This window comes from Gadus macrocephalus, chromosome 4 (assembly GCF_031168955.1).
Source record: "Gadus macrocephalus chromosome 4, ASM3116895v1".
Taxonomy (NCBI): Eukaryota; Metazoa; Chordata; class Actinopteri; order Gadiformes; family Gadidae; genus Gadus; species Gadus macrocephalus.
The window spans coordinates 16189984-16203823 of record NC_082385.1 but is presented as its reverse complement, the minus strand read 5'-3'; the positions used below and the strand labels follow the sequence as shown (position 1 = coordinate 16203823).

Genomic DNA, 13840 nt, shown 5'->3' with positions numbered 1-13840 from the left:
TTTGGACTCAATTAAAAAGTTAACTATTGAAATATATTTAAAGTTGACAATTAAAAAGTGAAATTAAACATCCTTATTTACATTGATCATACATTCAACACACGCACACGTACCTTTGACGTCAACACACAGACCTGTTATCTTCTCTCCTTTTGTAGCTGCGGAGCCTGACTTGTCCAGGCTCGTGGTTTCAAACATTACCTCAGACCGCTTCTCTCTGTCCTGGCAGACGGGAGAAAAGGCTTTCCATAACTTTATCGTAGAGGTCCGAGAGTCGGCCACGCCCTCGCGGGCCATGGGCCGCGCACTGTCTGGAGACGCGCGAGCCACGGTCATGACCGGCCTCAAGGCTGCCACTCAGTACGACATTAAACTGTACGCCAGTAGCGGCGGCCAGAACTCACAGCCGTTGTTCGCCGTAGCCACCACAGGTATTCACCGCATGTGCTTCCCACTGTGCACCTCACACACGCATGACGGTTATAACCAGGGGGGGTGTAAGGGCTCATTCATAACGGGGGGGGCAAGAGCAGCACAGAATAACAGTGTGAGGGTGTGTTAACAACCCACACAGTGTCGTGCCAAAATGAAGATATCACATACTTTTGATTGTATTTATATGCCTGATTTACTAGGCGTGGCCAATAAGGTGGCCAGTGGACCCCTATGGACACACCCCTGATTATAACAACATCCATAATATTCTGTAATCAAACTCCCAACTCTTGCTAGCTTAAGGACACCCTCCTGCAGTCCATCCCCAGCACCACTCAAGATCCTGGTATTCTCTTTTGTTCAGAGGATGCCCCACAGTTGGGAACTCTAACCACTGCGTCGGTGAGCCCAGATAACCTCACCCTGTCCTGGAGCACTGTCTCGGGCCACTTCGATGTCTTTGTGGTCCGCGTCAGTGACTCCCTGCAGCTGTTTGATACGCTGGAGTTCAAGGTGCCCAGCCCAGGGGGCAACGTGACAGTGTCTGAGCTGCTGGACGCCACAGACTATGATATAGAGCTGTACGGTATCTCTCATGGGCGCCGCAGCTCCTCTGTGTTTACCCATGCCATCACAGGTACTGCGTCTTTCTCCTCGTGCATTCATGTCTCTCTAAATGCCTGTTCCCAAGACAGCAGGGTTATAGAGCCCTTCATATGAAGTGAATTGTAGTACATTACTTTTGTTTGCAGTATTTGCACGCAGTGAACTTTCTGAAAGTGTTCCCCTCAACATTGTATTGCCTGTTGCTCATCTTTCGTAATCTAACCAAACTCCTCCAGCTCCTTTGCCCAGAGTGGAAAACTTGACCGTTACAAACATTACCCCATATGGCTTTCGTCTGTCCTGGGAGACCAAGCAGACGAAGCAGGAGGGGGCGCCCCCTGGTGGCACCTTCAAGCACTTTCAAGTAGTTGTGACAGACTCGGGCTGGCTGTTGGAGCCGCATGAGTTCAATGTCCCGGGAAACCAGACGTACCTGGACCTGTGGGGGCTGATCACAGGCATCGGCTATGAGGTCAGGCTGACGGGGGTATCTAGCTCGGGCCTGCTCTCCCGCCCGCTGACCACAGTGGCTAAGACAGGTACTAGTGACAGGAGGGGGCGCCGATCAATACTGGTTATGGGTCCCACACCTGACTGAGTCTGAAGGTGACCTTGTGCTTATGACCGATGCAAGCGTTTGAAGCACATCCATCACACACGTATTTATGATATATTCACACTCTCATTCGGATTCTTACCTCTTTCAGACTGATGAAATCTAACTACTAACCTCTTCTCTAACTCTGTTGAGAAATGTCAGAGAAAACCTGATGATTGATCTCTCACTTCAGGTTTCTCTTCAAAATATGAACCTACATATTGGATATGTTGTCATATTTTGTGTGTTTTCCCCTGCTTTTTCGACTGTGGATTCAAATTAATTACATATCGGCAAACATAGCATGATTCATATCTCCTGTTCTGGTGGATATGATGACGATGATGATGGAATGATTGGCTTGAACAGGAGGAAAGTAAACACAGTTGAATGAACAAAGCATGTCCATTGACTTGAACTCTGATCCGTTATGTCCCGAATGTGCCGAATGAACCAGGGGACTGGTTGGTGGGTGCATGGGGGCCTGGAAGTCTACGTCTGGGGCCGTAAATGTGGAATTTCCCTGACCGCAATAAACCATCCAACGAAGAAGCTCTTGTGTTTCTTAGCGGAATGCTTTCGACTTTCTCTTCTTTCATTCTCGCAATGAATGCATGGTGGACAACAAGTCGTGATCCACACTTTAAGCCCAGATCTGGGTTCTCAGGAGACAAAAACACCTGAAAAAACCTTCTACTCCAGTCTTCCCTCCCTTCTTCTTCGGCCTCCTCGTCCGTCTGTCCAACCGCTCGTGCACGAGGGCCACTCTGGCCCTGCCCCCGAACACCAGAGGCAAACATACGGAGAGCATTTCTTGGGTTGTGTCCCCGCCCAGAGGCCGAGCCCGAGATAGAGCACCTGTTTGTGTCGGACGTAACGGCCGACGGCTTCCGTCTGTCGTGGACAGCCGCCGAAGACCAGTTCGACCGCTTCGTCATCAGGATGAGGGACGCCAAGAAGGTGTCCAAGGTGCACGTGCGCGACGCCCGCGGCGAGGAGCGCACCGCCGTGTTCACGGGTCTCATGAGCGGCACCGAGTACGACATTGAGCTGTACGGGGTGACCCTTGAGACGCGCTCGCAACCCATCATGGGGGTCGCTCAGACAGGTACATGAGGAGGCCCAGCACAGTAAGCCTCGCGTCTCAACTACAGGGAGTGTGTGTGAAAGTGTGCGTGTGTGTTGGTGTGGGTGTGTGAGAGTGTGTGCGTGGGGGGGAGGGGGGGGTGTGTGAGTGAGTGTGTGTGTGTGTGTGTGTGTGTGCAGACTGACTACTTCAAATCCCTGAACATAACACAGGTTTGTATAGTGGTTTCTTCTATGTCTCTGTTTAACCACACATGGTCCTAGGAGCCACAATTGACATAGACAACATGACCCTACCTTTTTTCTTTTTATGGAAAACGTTTTGGAAAATTTTCCCGCTTTTTTTCAGAAATGAAAATGAAAGGAACTGTGGTTTGTTTCTCGCTAGTTGTGTTGGTCCGTTCCCTGGTTTGAACCCCTCTCTGGTCTGTGCCCCTCTGCCTGTGTGGCCGCTAGGCCTCGGTTCCCCCAGCGGCCTTAGTTTCACCGATGTGAGTGACAGCTCGGCCGTGGTACAGTGGGCGAAGCCACGCTCCAAGGTGGACAGCTACCGGATCGTCTATGTGCCGCTCCAACAAGGTACACGTCCTCAATCTGCAATGTGTGAATATAGGTCTATGTCCATTAGGAGTAGGGGAAGAATGTATTCATGTCTGTCTCTCAATTTGACTTGAATTCAATACAATTTTGTCTGTATAGCCCTTAATCAGCGGTGCAGTCTCAAAGGGATTATTAGGCCATACATTTATGGCACCACCCTGACCCTAGCCTCTGAGAGGGCAAGACATTTATTAGCAACGAAGAAATATTGAAGAGGAACTCAGTGTGGGGATCCCTCCTTCAACGGATGATCAGGAGTGCAATGGGTGCCATAATTGACACACACAGGCAAAACATTTTAAACGGGTGACGGGGTGCTAGCCGGTTAACCATTTGGAGAGTCCAGGCATCCAGTCACCGCAACACACAACATTTGTCGCCACATCTTCTCAATTGTACTAGTCGTTTAGTGCTTAATACAAAGTGACTGACTGTGACTCTACCGCCCCCACCCTCTGCAAGGGAACCCCATGAGTGTGACCGTGGACGGGGCTGAGACCCAGGCCCTCCTGCCCGGCCTGGTTCCTGGGAAGACCTACCAGGTGACCGTCATCGCGGTCAGGGGCCTGGACGAAAGCAGCCCCTCCACCGACACCGTCACCACCGGTACGCCCCCCCCCCCTGTCCACCTACCCCCCGTCTATGTCGTGGCCTCTAGCTGTCTCTGCAGAGCTCCGCCCATGATGCCCCCCTCATTGTGATTGGTCCTCTGCGCGTCTGCTTCCCCTGCAGCACTGGACGGGCCCCAGCGCCTGGGTGTGCTGAACATCACGGAGACCTCGGCCCTGTTGCTGTGGGCGCCCAGCGCGGCCACCGCGGACGGCTATGTCATCACGTACAGCGCAGATTCAGGTGAGGGCTTCTCCTCTACAATCTCCTCTAGAGTTTTTAGAACTCTAGAGGAGTCTGAAAACTCCTCTGGAGTTTTTAGAAGAATGTGACCATTCAGCCAGGTTTGTTTTAATGGCAGTTGAGGGTAGAGTGGTTAACCGCCAGGTTGCTGGTTCGATTCCCAGATACTCCTGACCAAGTGTCGAGGGGTCACTGAGCAGGACACCTGAACCTAACTGCTCCCGATCAGCTGGCTGTCGCCTTGCATGGCTGACATGGCTGTCGGTGTGTGAACTTCATGTGTATGAATTAATGTGTGTATGAATGGGTGTATGAATGTGTGTATGAATAGGTGTGTGAATGTTGTATGTTTGAATGGGTGTTGATGTATGCCATGTGTATGAATGGTCTTATGAATGGATGAATGAAAATTGTCTCATTGTCCTTTGAGTGACCTTATGGGAGACAACAGAAAGAATCTGTTGATTGAATCTCTAAAAACTGTTGATGGGAACATCAACACGTTACTCGCTGACCTGTGGAACGCTTCATGCCTTCCTCCCCCCTCCCCGTCCTGCAGTGACTCCAGTGGTGGAGCACGTTTCGGGGAACACAGTTGAGTTTGAGATGGGCTCTCTGGTCCCGGCCACTGAATACACGGTGGAGGTGTATGCCTTGAAGGACGGCCAGAAGAGTGGCGCGGCCACCGTGGACTTCACTACAGGCACGTAGGGTCCCACCCATACCTGCTAGAACTGGAACGCACACGCTAACAACTCTATGGGACACGTTGGAACCAATGGATTTACGCTCCTGAAACACACTCTTGTACCACCACATTAGATATTCTTAGCAGTAGATAATACATTATTAGGACTTCCCCGATCTAAAATACATTTCGGAATGAATCTGTGGTGATTTTATCTGAAAACTTTTGATGGGAAATCCAATGCGTTACTCGCTGAGCTTTGGAGCGCTACCACTAGTTGGCGTTAGACTTTGTTTGGTTGTTGTCCCCCGCAGACCTGGACTCCCCCCGGGACCTGACGGCCAGCAACATCCAGAAGGACGGGGCCACTCTCAGCTGGAGGCCTCCCCGCTCGGATCTCAGTGGATACACACTCAGCTTCTCTGCTGGAGACGGAACCGTCCAGGTACGGGCCCACCTAGCCCTAAAGATCTTCTAATTAAAGATATGTACCTCGTTGTACTGCACTCTGCGTGTATGTCATTGTGTGTGCGTATGTGTGTGTGTGTGTGTGTGTGTGTGTGTGTGTGTGTGTGTGTGTGTGTGTGTGTCTGTGGTGTGGATGTGTTTGTGTGTCCTAACGTGCTACAGGAAGTGATGTTGAGCCCCACTGCCAGTTCCTACACCCTGAGCGACCTGATTGGCTCAACAGACTACAGCGTCACCCTGCAGGCCGTTGCTGCAGGCCGACACAGCCCCCCGCTCAGCACCACCTTCACCACCAGTAACACACACACACACACACACACACACACACACACACACACACACACACACACACACACACACACACACACACACACACACACACACACACAGCCCCCCTGCTCAGCAACACCTTCACCACCAGGAACACACACACATCCGCACATACACACAGACACAGCCCGCCTCTCAGCTCCACCTTCACCATCAGTAACACACACACACTCCCCACACACACACACGCCTAATTCTTCTATTTTCTTCTCATCAATCTAACAACAATACATATTCACACACAGTCTCTTTAAGAGTTGAGATATGTGTTGAGGCATGTTGAAGTGCGGCCCCAGACAGTGTGCCGTGTGTCTCCCCCAGCAGGCCATCTGTACCGCCGCCCCCGGGACTGCGCCCAGGTGCTGTTGAACGGGGAGGAGTCCTCAGGCCTGCACACCGTCTACCTGGGGGGCGACGAGAACCAGCCCACACAGGCCTACTGCGACATGACCACGGACCAGGGGGGCTGGCTGGTGAGGAGGATACACCTGTCTGTCTGTCTGTCGGTCTCTGTCTGTCTGCCTGCCTGTCTGTTTCTCCCTGTCTGCGTGCCTCTCCCTGTCTGCTTGTCTGTTTCTCCCTGTCTGCTTGTCTGTTTCTCCCCGTCTCTCTCTGTCTGTCTGACTTTCTCTCCCTGTCTGCCTTTCTATCTGTCCTTCCCTGTCTTTCTTTCTGTCTGTCTGTCTGTCTGTCTGTCTGTCTGTCTGTCTGTCTGTCTGTCTGTCCGTCTGTCTCTCCCTGTGTGCCTGTCTATCTGTGTCTCTCCCTGTCTGGCTAACTTGATAGACAGTTGATCTGTCTATCGGTTTCTTTATCTGTCTTTGTCTGCCTGTCTGTCTGTCCGCCTGTTTGCTGCAAGACATCTTGCATTTAGTTGTCTTTCTTTCTTAAACATATGTATCTGTCTGCCTGCCCGATTACTGTCTGCCCGTCTGTGTGTCTGTCTCGTAAGCAGTACTGCTTCCTCTGTTGATATTAGGCAATATGAAGCAAATAAAGTGTGTGTATTTTTGGGCCTTTGGGAAATGTTGGACTATTTCAGCTGCGCAGTCTAAGGCGATGGAAGCCCAATGTGGCGCATTGTGCTGGATGCAACCGGCCATTTTGTCTGTGCGAACATCCTTTAGTTTAAGTTTGAGGCATACTGGGGCCTTCAGCGTAACACTGAGCAGGAGGCTGAGAGTGACCATGGCGATCTTCCAACAGGTCTTCCTCAGACGCCAGAACGGGAAGCAGGAGTTCTTCAGGAACTGGAGGAACTACACGGCTGGCTTCGGGAACATGGAGGAGGAGTTCTGGCTCGGTAAAGTTTGGTCTATTAATAATATTAGCCTTCCTCTTCCTCACCTCAGTTCAATTAAAATATTTAATATCAAGGAAAAAAAAACATTAACTTTGCAATTCAGCTTGAACAATTAACAGGAAACAACAATTGAAACATTTACAGAATTGTACAACTCTTTTCTTTCTCTCTGTGGCTCTGTCTCTCTTTGTGTCTCTGTTTCTCTCGGGCTCTGTATCTCTCTCTCTATCTCTGTCTCTTTCTCTCTCTCTCTCTCTCTCTGGCTGTGTCTCTCTCTGGCTCTGTGTCTCTCTCTCTCTCGCTCTCTCCCAATGACGTCATTCTGATGTTGATATCCCCGCAGGTCTGGCCAATCTTCATAAGATGACCAACTCGGCCAACTACGAGCTACGCGTGGACCTGGGAGACGGCGCGGAGACTGCCTATGCACAGTACGACAAGTTCACCATCGCAGAGCCGCGGACCCGCTACAAGATCTACTTAGGCGCTTATAGCGGAACTGCTGGTGGGTGAATCGTTTGACAAAATAAGAGTCCCCATGGTCATCATCATCATCGTCTTAGTTGACAAGCATATTATAATATATTGTAATATCTATCTATATCTATCTCTTTGTTTTTCCTGTTTAAATTTTAATAGTTAGGGATCTGCTTTTGGGTTTAGCTCATCATGGGCTCAATCTACAGTACATTTAATAATCCAATGTGTTGCCTTCACCAGGTGATTCCCTTACCTACCACCATGGGCGCCCCTTCTCGACCTTCGACAACGATAACGACGCTGCCGTTACCAACTGTGCGTTGTCCTATAAGGGGGCCTTTTGGTACAAAAACTGTCATCGTGTCAACCTAATGGGGAAGTACGGCGACGAAAGTCATAGTAAGGTATGTATAGAAAATAAATACATACTAGAAATGTCTATCTTTTCCAAGAAAAAGGAAAACAACTTTTGGAGGAGTCTTCTGCCTAGAGGAGATTTTTTTTGAGGTGATTTTATCAACAAAGATTGTTTGTGTCAGCACAAATAAAATTTGTAACATTACAACATGTGTAGGGGGGAAGGGGCTCAAAACAATGAGTTTGTCTTTGGATGATGTTATGTTCCACGTTGTTTCAACAGGGTATCAACTGGTTCCATTGGAAAGGACACGAGCACTCCATTCAGTTTGCAGAGATGAAGATGAGACCGGTCAACTTTAGTAATTTTGAAAGCAGACGCAAAAGATCATAGATTTCTGAACCCAAACCCCACCCCAAAACCCCCAAATACCATTGTTAAAGGTAGGGTTGGCAATTTGGGGATACAGGGCAGATTTAAGTCTATTTGTCAAGCATAATAACCCCCCCCCCCCCCCCCCCCCTAAGGCCTCCCTTCAAAGCCACGTCCCCAAAACATGTGACTAGCTTTAGACCGATTGCTGTCAAGGTGCCAAGATAATTTCCAGAAATACGACACAAAATGCCTCTATAATAAATTGCCTAACCTACCTTTAACTGAGGTTGAAGTCAAGTCATTTTTATTTGAATCTCTCGACAAAAAATTACATTAATATAGGTAAATATAAGAGAATCATGTGCTGGATGTGATGCTTAATAGGAACTGTGCTTGACTATTCTATTGGTAAATGAGAACGCCCAGATAACAAATACATTGTGATAATGTGCGATAGATTAGAGAATGTGATTAGACACTGTAATATTGTTCATGACTGTTTTTTATGTTGACAAATTGAATTCCATGAGAAAGATTCCCGCAAACTGCCAAATATTAAAAGACTTATAAACTTTTACCTAAAAATAATATATATTCACACTGTACGATGAAATATCTGAAAGGGTCAACAGGAAAGGGTTCAGTGAGTATGAACTGTACCACATCACTGTGTTAGCAGAACATGTTAGAAAAGACATTGTAAATGTCATAATACCACTTGGTGGACGCATTTATATAATAATAATGAGTGGAGAAATTCTTAGCATGGGTGGTCCCAGTGGGACCAAAGCCCTAACCCTGGCTGGGTTCATGCCACACGCTACCAGACCTTACACTTCCCATTGAAATGTACATTTTACACATGACGTCTTTAGCAGGCCTACTTGGAACGACTATTTAAACCACAGATAATTAATTTGGATGACTTTGAAGGAAGATGATGAAACAGAAGATGTTGCTTGTTGAATATTTTGACATGTTGTCATACTATGTGTTTACTGTTGGAACCAGGAGAGCCGTCTCTGGAGGTGAAGATTTAGAAAAAGTCCACCAACGACTGGTTTAAATTAAGTTTTGTTTGTTTTAACTTGATGAAAATGTATGTTTCTCTCTGATTAAATAACCTTAAATATATTAAGTATCTTTGTAAATTGTTGCCTGTCATTCTTTTCAGTTAATTAGTGTGTCAATGTGTTGTTTGTCTTGGAACACAACCATACAAATAACAAATGTATTACTTTTGTTTTATTTCTGCGGTCATTACATACCTAAAATATATTCAGAAATACGAAAATATATATAAAAGCAAATTTTTTAGATAGTCAGTATCGAGCATTGTTCCTCCCGTCATTCCTGGACAAAGGCCTAAAGTGCAATGGAGGACTTGAGGTGCTGCCCTCTTGTGGGCAGTAATTGTATTTGTTTATTACAAATACAGGTAGTTGAACTTATGTCCAAGTGAATCAGTTTGACTACGATTCCACGATGGTGTAATAGTTAGAGAAGAGCTCTTCACCAGGACTGATATCTCTAAGAGATACAAGGACGATGCATCTTATAGGCCTGGAAACACAAAATCACAAAATCGTAATCATTCAGTATGCCATTCTCACATATATTCAACTCCATAAGTATCTAGTCAACAACAGTGTTATTCGATAATTATGTAAAATGTCCCCAATTAATGTTTTTGGCTTTTTTGTAAGGTGCAGAGGAGAAAATATCAATAGAATACGAATTTCTTTCAAATCGTTTTTGGATATTGAATTTAAATCTCACCTCTGTGTTTCATGACTGTACTTCACATTTGGAAGATACTGATGAAGTTCAAGAGGAAACACTCTAGGGACATCATACTCCTGGTAGCAGACATTCGCAGGAGAGTCTGCAGTGGTGCAAAGAGAACATTCCATTAATTATATTATATAAAAAGAAATGTGTGAAGCTATATGACTGTGCACACATTATCTTTCTGCCTCTTTGAGATTGTTTCCTTGTGAGACCCAAGATTGTTATCTCATATTGAGACACAAAATACTAACTACGCTCATATCTATCTTGTGTAAACACCAAACATGCGCTTGTTTGTTTGTATTTCTGGGTAGGTGACATGAGTACCTAACCTCAAGTAGAAGTAGCATCATCAAGATTCGTTCCATCCAATTCAGAACAACACTAGCCGCGTTTACATGGCACATCTGATCCGCATAGATTTCTATGCGGCATAGATCTGTTCCTAAAATGTGATCCGAATGTACTGTATACATGGCAGTAACAAGTGTCCGTTGTCTCTCGCGGACACCTGAAACATCGTGTCAGGTGTGTAGAGGAATTTGGATGCGAGTCCGCAGCCAAGACTGGTGGGAGAGAGTGGTCTCTCTAAATTAAGAAGTATTTTAACGTTCAGCCTGCAAAAGTACTAGTAGTAGCCTACTCATTTACAGTTATCCCGGACGCGCGCGGACACTACGATACGCGAACACGTCATTAATAAACAAACACCCATGTCCCGTCTATTAGCAACCGGACACGCTTATCGGACTACTTTTACGGAGTGGTAACAAAGAAGTGAATCAGGCAATAAATCCACTTTCCTTGACAGCGGTCAAGTTCCTTGTGCTTAAAAGTACAGACGGAGCTCAGTGGACCAATTGCGAACTACTGCGGCTGCACCCCAATCTATTCGGAATAAGTGTATACATGGCGATTAATACAGACTACACCACCTCTTCTATTCGGCATAGAATCTATGGCGAACAGATAATTGTATTCCGAATGAGGCGTATACATGATCATTTTCTGTTCCGCATAGAAATCTATGCGGAACAGATGTATCCATGTAAACGCGGCTAGTGTGAACCTCGACGTACCGTTGCAATTGTTGACGTATTGGCCAATAGCCAGTGGGTTCTTTGGATTGGCTGTCAGCCAGCTGAAATCACTTAACCTGTACGGGCCCAGCATGTCTCTTCTGCTGCATGACCTACAGAACGAACCAAAACAGTATATAAAAAACAGAGGCACTACACATTATTCACACAACGATGCAATTCAGTTCAGTGAACATCATATTTTAAGGAAATGAAGTAAACATTGTTGAATCAAGGAATCGTACTTACTTGTACACCAGTTTTGAAATCCCCTTATCGTTACCATCCACCAGAACGCCGTCGATGCATCGAAACACAAAAGGGTTTCTGAGCGACTGGAAGAAAATGGGCTCGTAAGCCTCATAGACCGTGCCTGTTGAGGGAGTGGTCAGAGAAGTCACAGACGGGACAAACTAATGGTGGGAATGTGATCAATGATTGGTTAAGGCCCAATCCCATTAAACCCCTTGGCCCAAGCCCTTACCCCTACCCCTCAATGAAACTACTATTGGGACAGCCCTACCCTACGCGTGACGGGGTGTAATGGGATCAGGCCTAAGTGTAAGGCAATGCCATTCACCTGGATACATGGCCACGACCGTCCCCTTGGGAACCCATCCTTTGGTGATGAAGACCCCGACTCCAGCCAGGGGGACCGAGCTGGGTCTACGGTGGATGCAGAAACCCATGCTTTGAAATATCAAATCATCACTCTCAGCAATCCGCCCTTCTGAACAACACAAATACAAGGAGAGGCGATCACTGTAATGTGCATATTATAAAATGTACAATACAAAGTTGTAAAATCTAAAATATTGTGTGACATTGCCATCCCTGCCGTGAAGGAGTGTAATATATAGTTTAATGTATAGCAATTAATCCATTCTGCAAAGTTAATGAGTTTCATACATTTTAAATGAAGTGCTGTCTCTTTAAGGGGGACCGTGTGGGGTTCCTAAGCTAAGTAAGTAATTGAAGAGCTCCATAGTCGCTGGATCAAAAACAACATCACTGCCCGCTTAACTGCTACACAGAAACATGTGCTTGACACATCCATAGGGGAAGCTACATCCATAGGAGCAGCAGGATGCACTCCTAAAAGAAGCAGACGTAACAACCTTACCTTCGTGCATCTCCCTGGCATCATTACTTTTGGTCTGGACTACTTTTGGTCTTAGACGAGTCTCTTTCAGGCTCTGTTTCCCATCTGCTCCGTCTCTTTCCAGCAGCGCCCCAAAGAGTTTCAGCAGAGTCTCAGAGACCACCTCATCGTGGATGGGCTTGTCTTGAATACTTTTTGTTACATGCCGAAGAGACCTAGGAAATGCACCACAACCTGTCACAAAATGCAGGTGGACAATTGCTACACACACACACTCACACTCACACACACACACACACACACACACACACACACACACACACACACACAGAGAAGGTGGTAACCATACGTCGAAAAATACCACTTGTTAGTTAAAGTAGACGTAGAAGGAGAAAAACAAGATATCAACATAAATCACTGTCCTGGTACCTATTCGAGACGACAGAGGAAATTTTCAAATAACATTGTAGTTACTTTGGCATGAGAAGATGCCCTGTGTGTTAATACGGAGCGCAGGGGAATATTGGGTCAATTCAAAGCCACCGTTTCGGTATTTCTTGACCATGAATATATAAATATCGGCAGTAGTTATGGTTAGTTCTAGAAAAGGATCATTAATAAGTGCACTTTGATTTGTAAAGAAGGATTGTGTTGCTATGTTGTGCCTGTAGATCCATCTGGTCGCCAGTAGGGGATGCTGTAGTTCAAGTATCTTATATGTCCAGCATCGAGTCGAGTGGATATGTGACCGGTGTCGGGGGAGACTTAAAATAAATCAGGTCTGAATTTCAAGTAATAAGAGTGGATATTAATTGATCAAACGCCTCATCAAGACAGACGTATAAACCAGGAGGTTCAGAAGACAGGGACCTCCTCGTTTACAGACGAGTCCAAGCGGATCTGAATCACTCACCCCTCGTTTCTGCGGAGATTGAGCGCAATCCAGGGAACAAATCTGTGTCGGTAGTTCCTCCATTTGTTCTGAAATTTTGTCAATGCAGCACGGATCATGACATTCGACTCAATTGGACATAACAGATAGTAACACATTCATGTGGGGCTTTCAGATTGACTTTGCAGACCATTCTTCTTCTCTCTGCATCACTCAGTTCCCAGTGTGTGGTCGCCCCCTGCTGCTCACCCATGCTCCACCTTGGGAGGGTCACAGTCGAGACCATTTAAAGTAATAAAACAAAACAAGACTATTAACCTTTGTATTCTCCGCCTCTAAAGTGTTAAAATCAACAGACTGTATACATTTGAGAATGAAGACAGATGCTGCACAGGTACACTTTTTTTCACACCGATGAAAGGCCTGCTATCTTTCTATCGAGCAATTGGGTGAAATTAACAGGTGCTAAGTCATTCAATTCAATTCAATTCAATTTTATTTGTATAGCCCTTAATCACCATTACAGTCTCAAAGGGCTTAACAGGCCAAATATTTGTGACACCCCCCTTTACCCATGCCCCCACACGGGCAAGAAAAAACTCCCTTGAATCAGCAAGGAAGAAATCTTGAGAAGAAACGCAGTGTAGGGGATCCCTTCTTCCAGGGATGGTCAGGAGTGCAATGGGTGCCACAATTGACATGCAGGTAAATACATGCACATCATATTAAAATGGTGATGGGGTTCTGGCCGGTTATCCATGAGGAGAGTCCAGGCATCCAGTCCAGTACCCGCAACG

The 13840-nt window shown here is 46.5% G+C and overlaps 2 protein-coding genes across 9 annotated transcripts in view; one reads left to right on the top strand and one right to left on the bottom strand.

Moving 5' to 3' along the window:
* LOC132456219 (tenascin-like) overlaps window positions 1-9330 on the top strand; it is a 41161-nt gene extending 31831 nt beyond the window's left edge. For 3 of the 7 annotated variants that reach the window (XM_060050526.1, XM_060050528.1, XM_060050525.1), the window contains 15 exons: window positions 159-431; window positions 800-1072; window positions 1278-1580; window positions 2475-2747; window positions 3182-3304; window positions 3788-3931; window positions 4058-4177; window positions 4737-4880; window positions 5180-5310; window positions 5496-5628; window positions 5985-6136; window positions 6870-6966; window positions 7310-7471; window positions 7687-7850; window positions 8087-9330. In XM_060050526.1, coding sequence (XP_059906509.1) covers window positions 159-431; window positions 800-1072; window positions 1278-1580; window positions 2475-2747; window positions 3182-3304; window positions 3788-3931; window positions 4058-4177; window positions 4737-4880; window positions 5180-5310; window positions 5496-5628; window positions 5985-6136; window positions 6870-6966; window positions 7310-7471; window positions 7687-7850; window positions 8087-8197 — 2603 coding nt within the window. In that variant the 3' untranslated portion in view covers window positions 8198-9330. The remainder of the gene's footprint in view (window positions 1-158; window positions 432-799; window positions 1073-1277; window positions 1581-2474; window positions 2748-3181; window positions 3305-3787; window positions 3932-4057; window positions 4178-4736; window positions 4881-5179; window positions 5311-5495; window positions 5629-5984; window positions 6137-6869; window positions 6967-7309; window positions 7472-7686; window positions 7851-8086) is intronic. The other 4 variants (XM_060050530.1, XM_060050529.1, XM_060050527.1 and 1 more) reach the window with 3 other exon arrangements.
* Window positions 9331-9406: 76 nt separating this feature from the next.
* Window positions 9407-13296, bottom strand: setd9 (SET domain containing 9). 2 transcript variants are annotated; one of them, XM_060050533.1, is made up of 7 exons: window positions 13065-13296; window positions 12173-12366; window positions 11630-11779; window positions 11299-11422; window positions 11050-11162; window positions 9959-10064; window positions 9407-9742 (listed from the first exon to the last, which is right to left on the bottom strand). In XM_060050533.1, exons 1-7 carry the CDS (start codon window positions 13199-13201, stop codon window positions 9652-9654), a joined length of 915 nt encoding a protein of 304 aa, XP_059906516.1. In that variant the 5' UTR covers window positions 13202-13296; the 3' UTR covers window positions 9407-9651. The 2 variants fall into 2 exon arrangements, with proteins under 2 accessions (XP_059906516.1, XP_059906517.1); XM_060050534.1 differs by lacking the exon at window positions 13065-13296 and having other exon boundaries at window positions 11630-11715; window positions 12173-12228.
* Window positions 13297-13840: the final 544 nt, after the last annotated feature.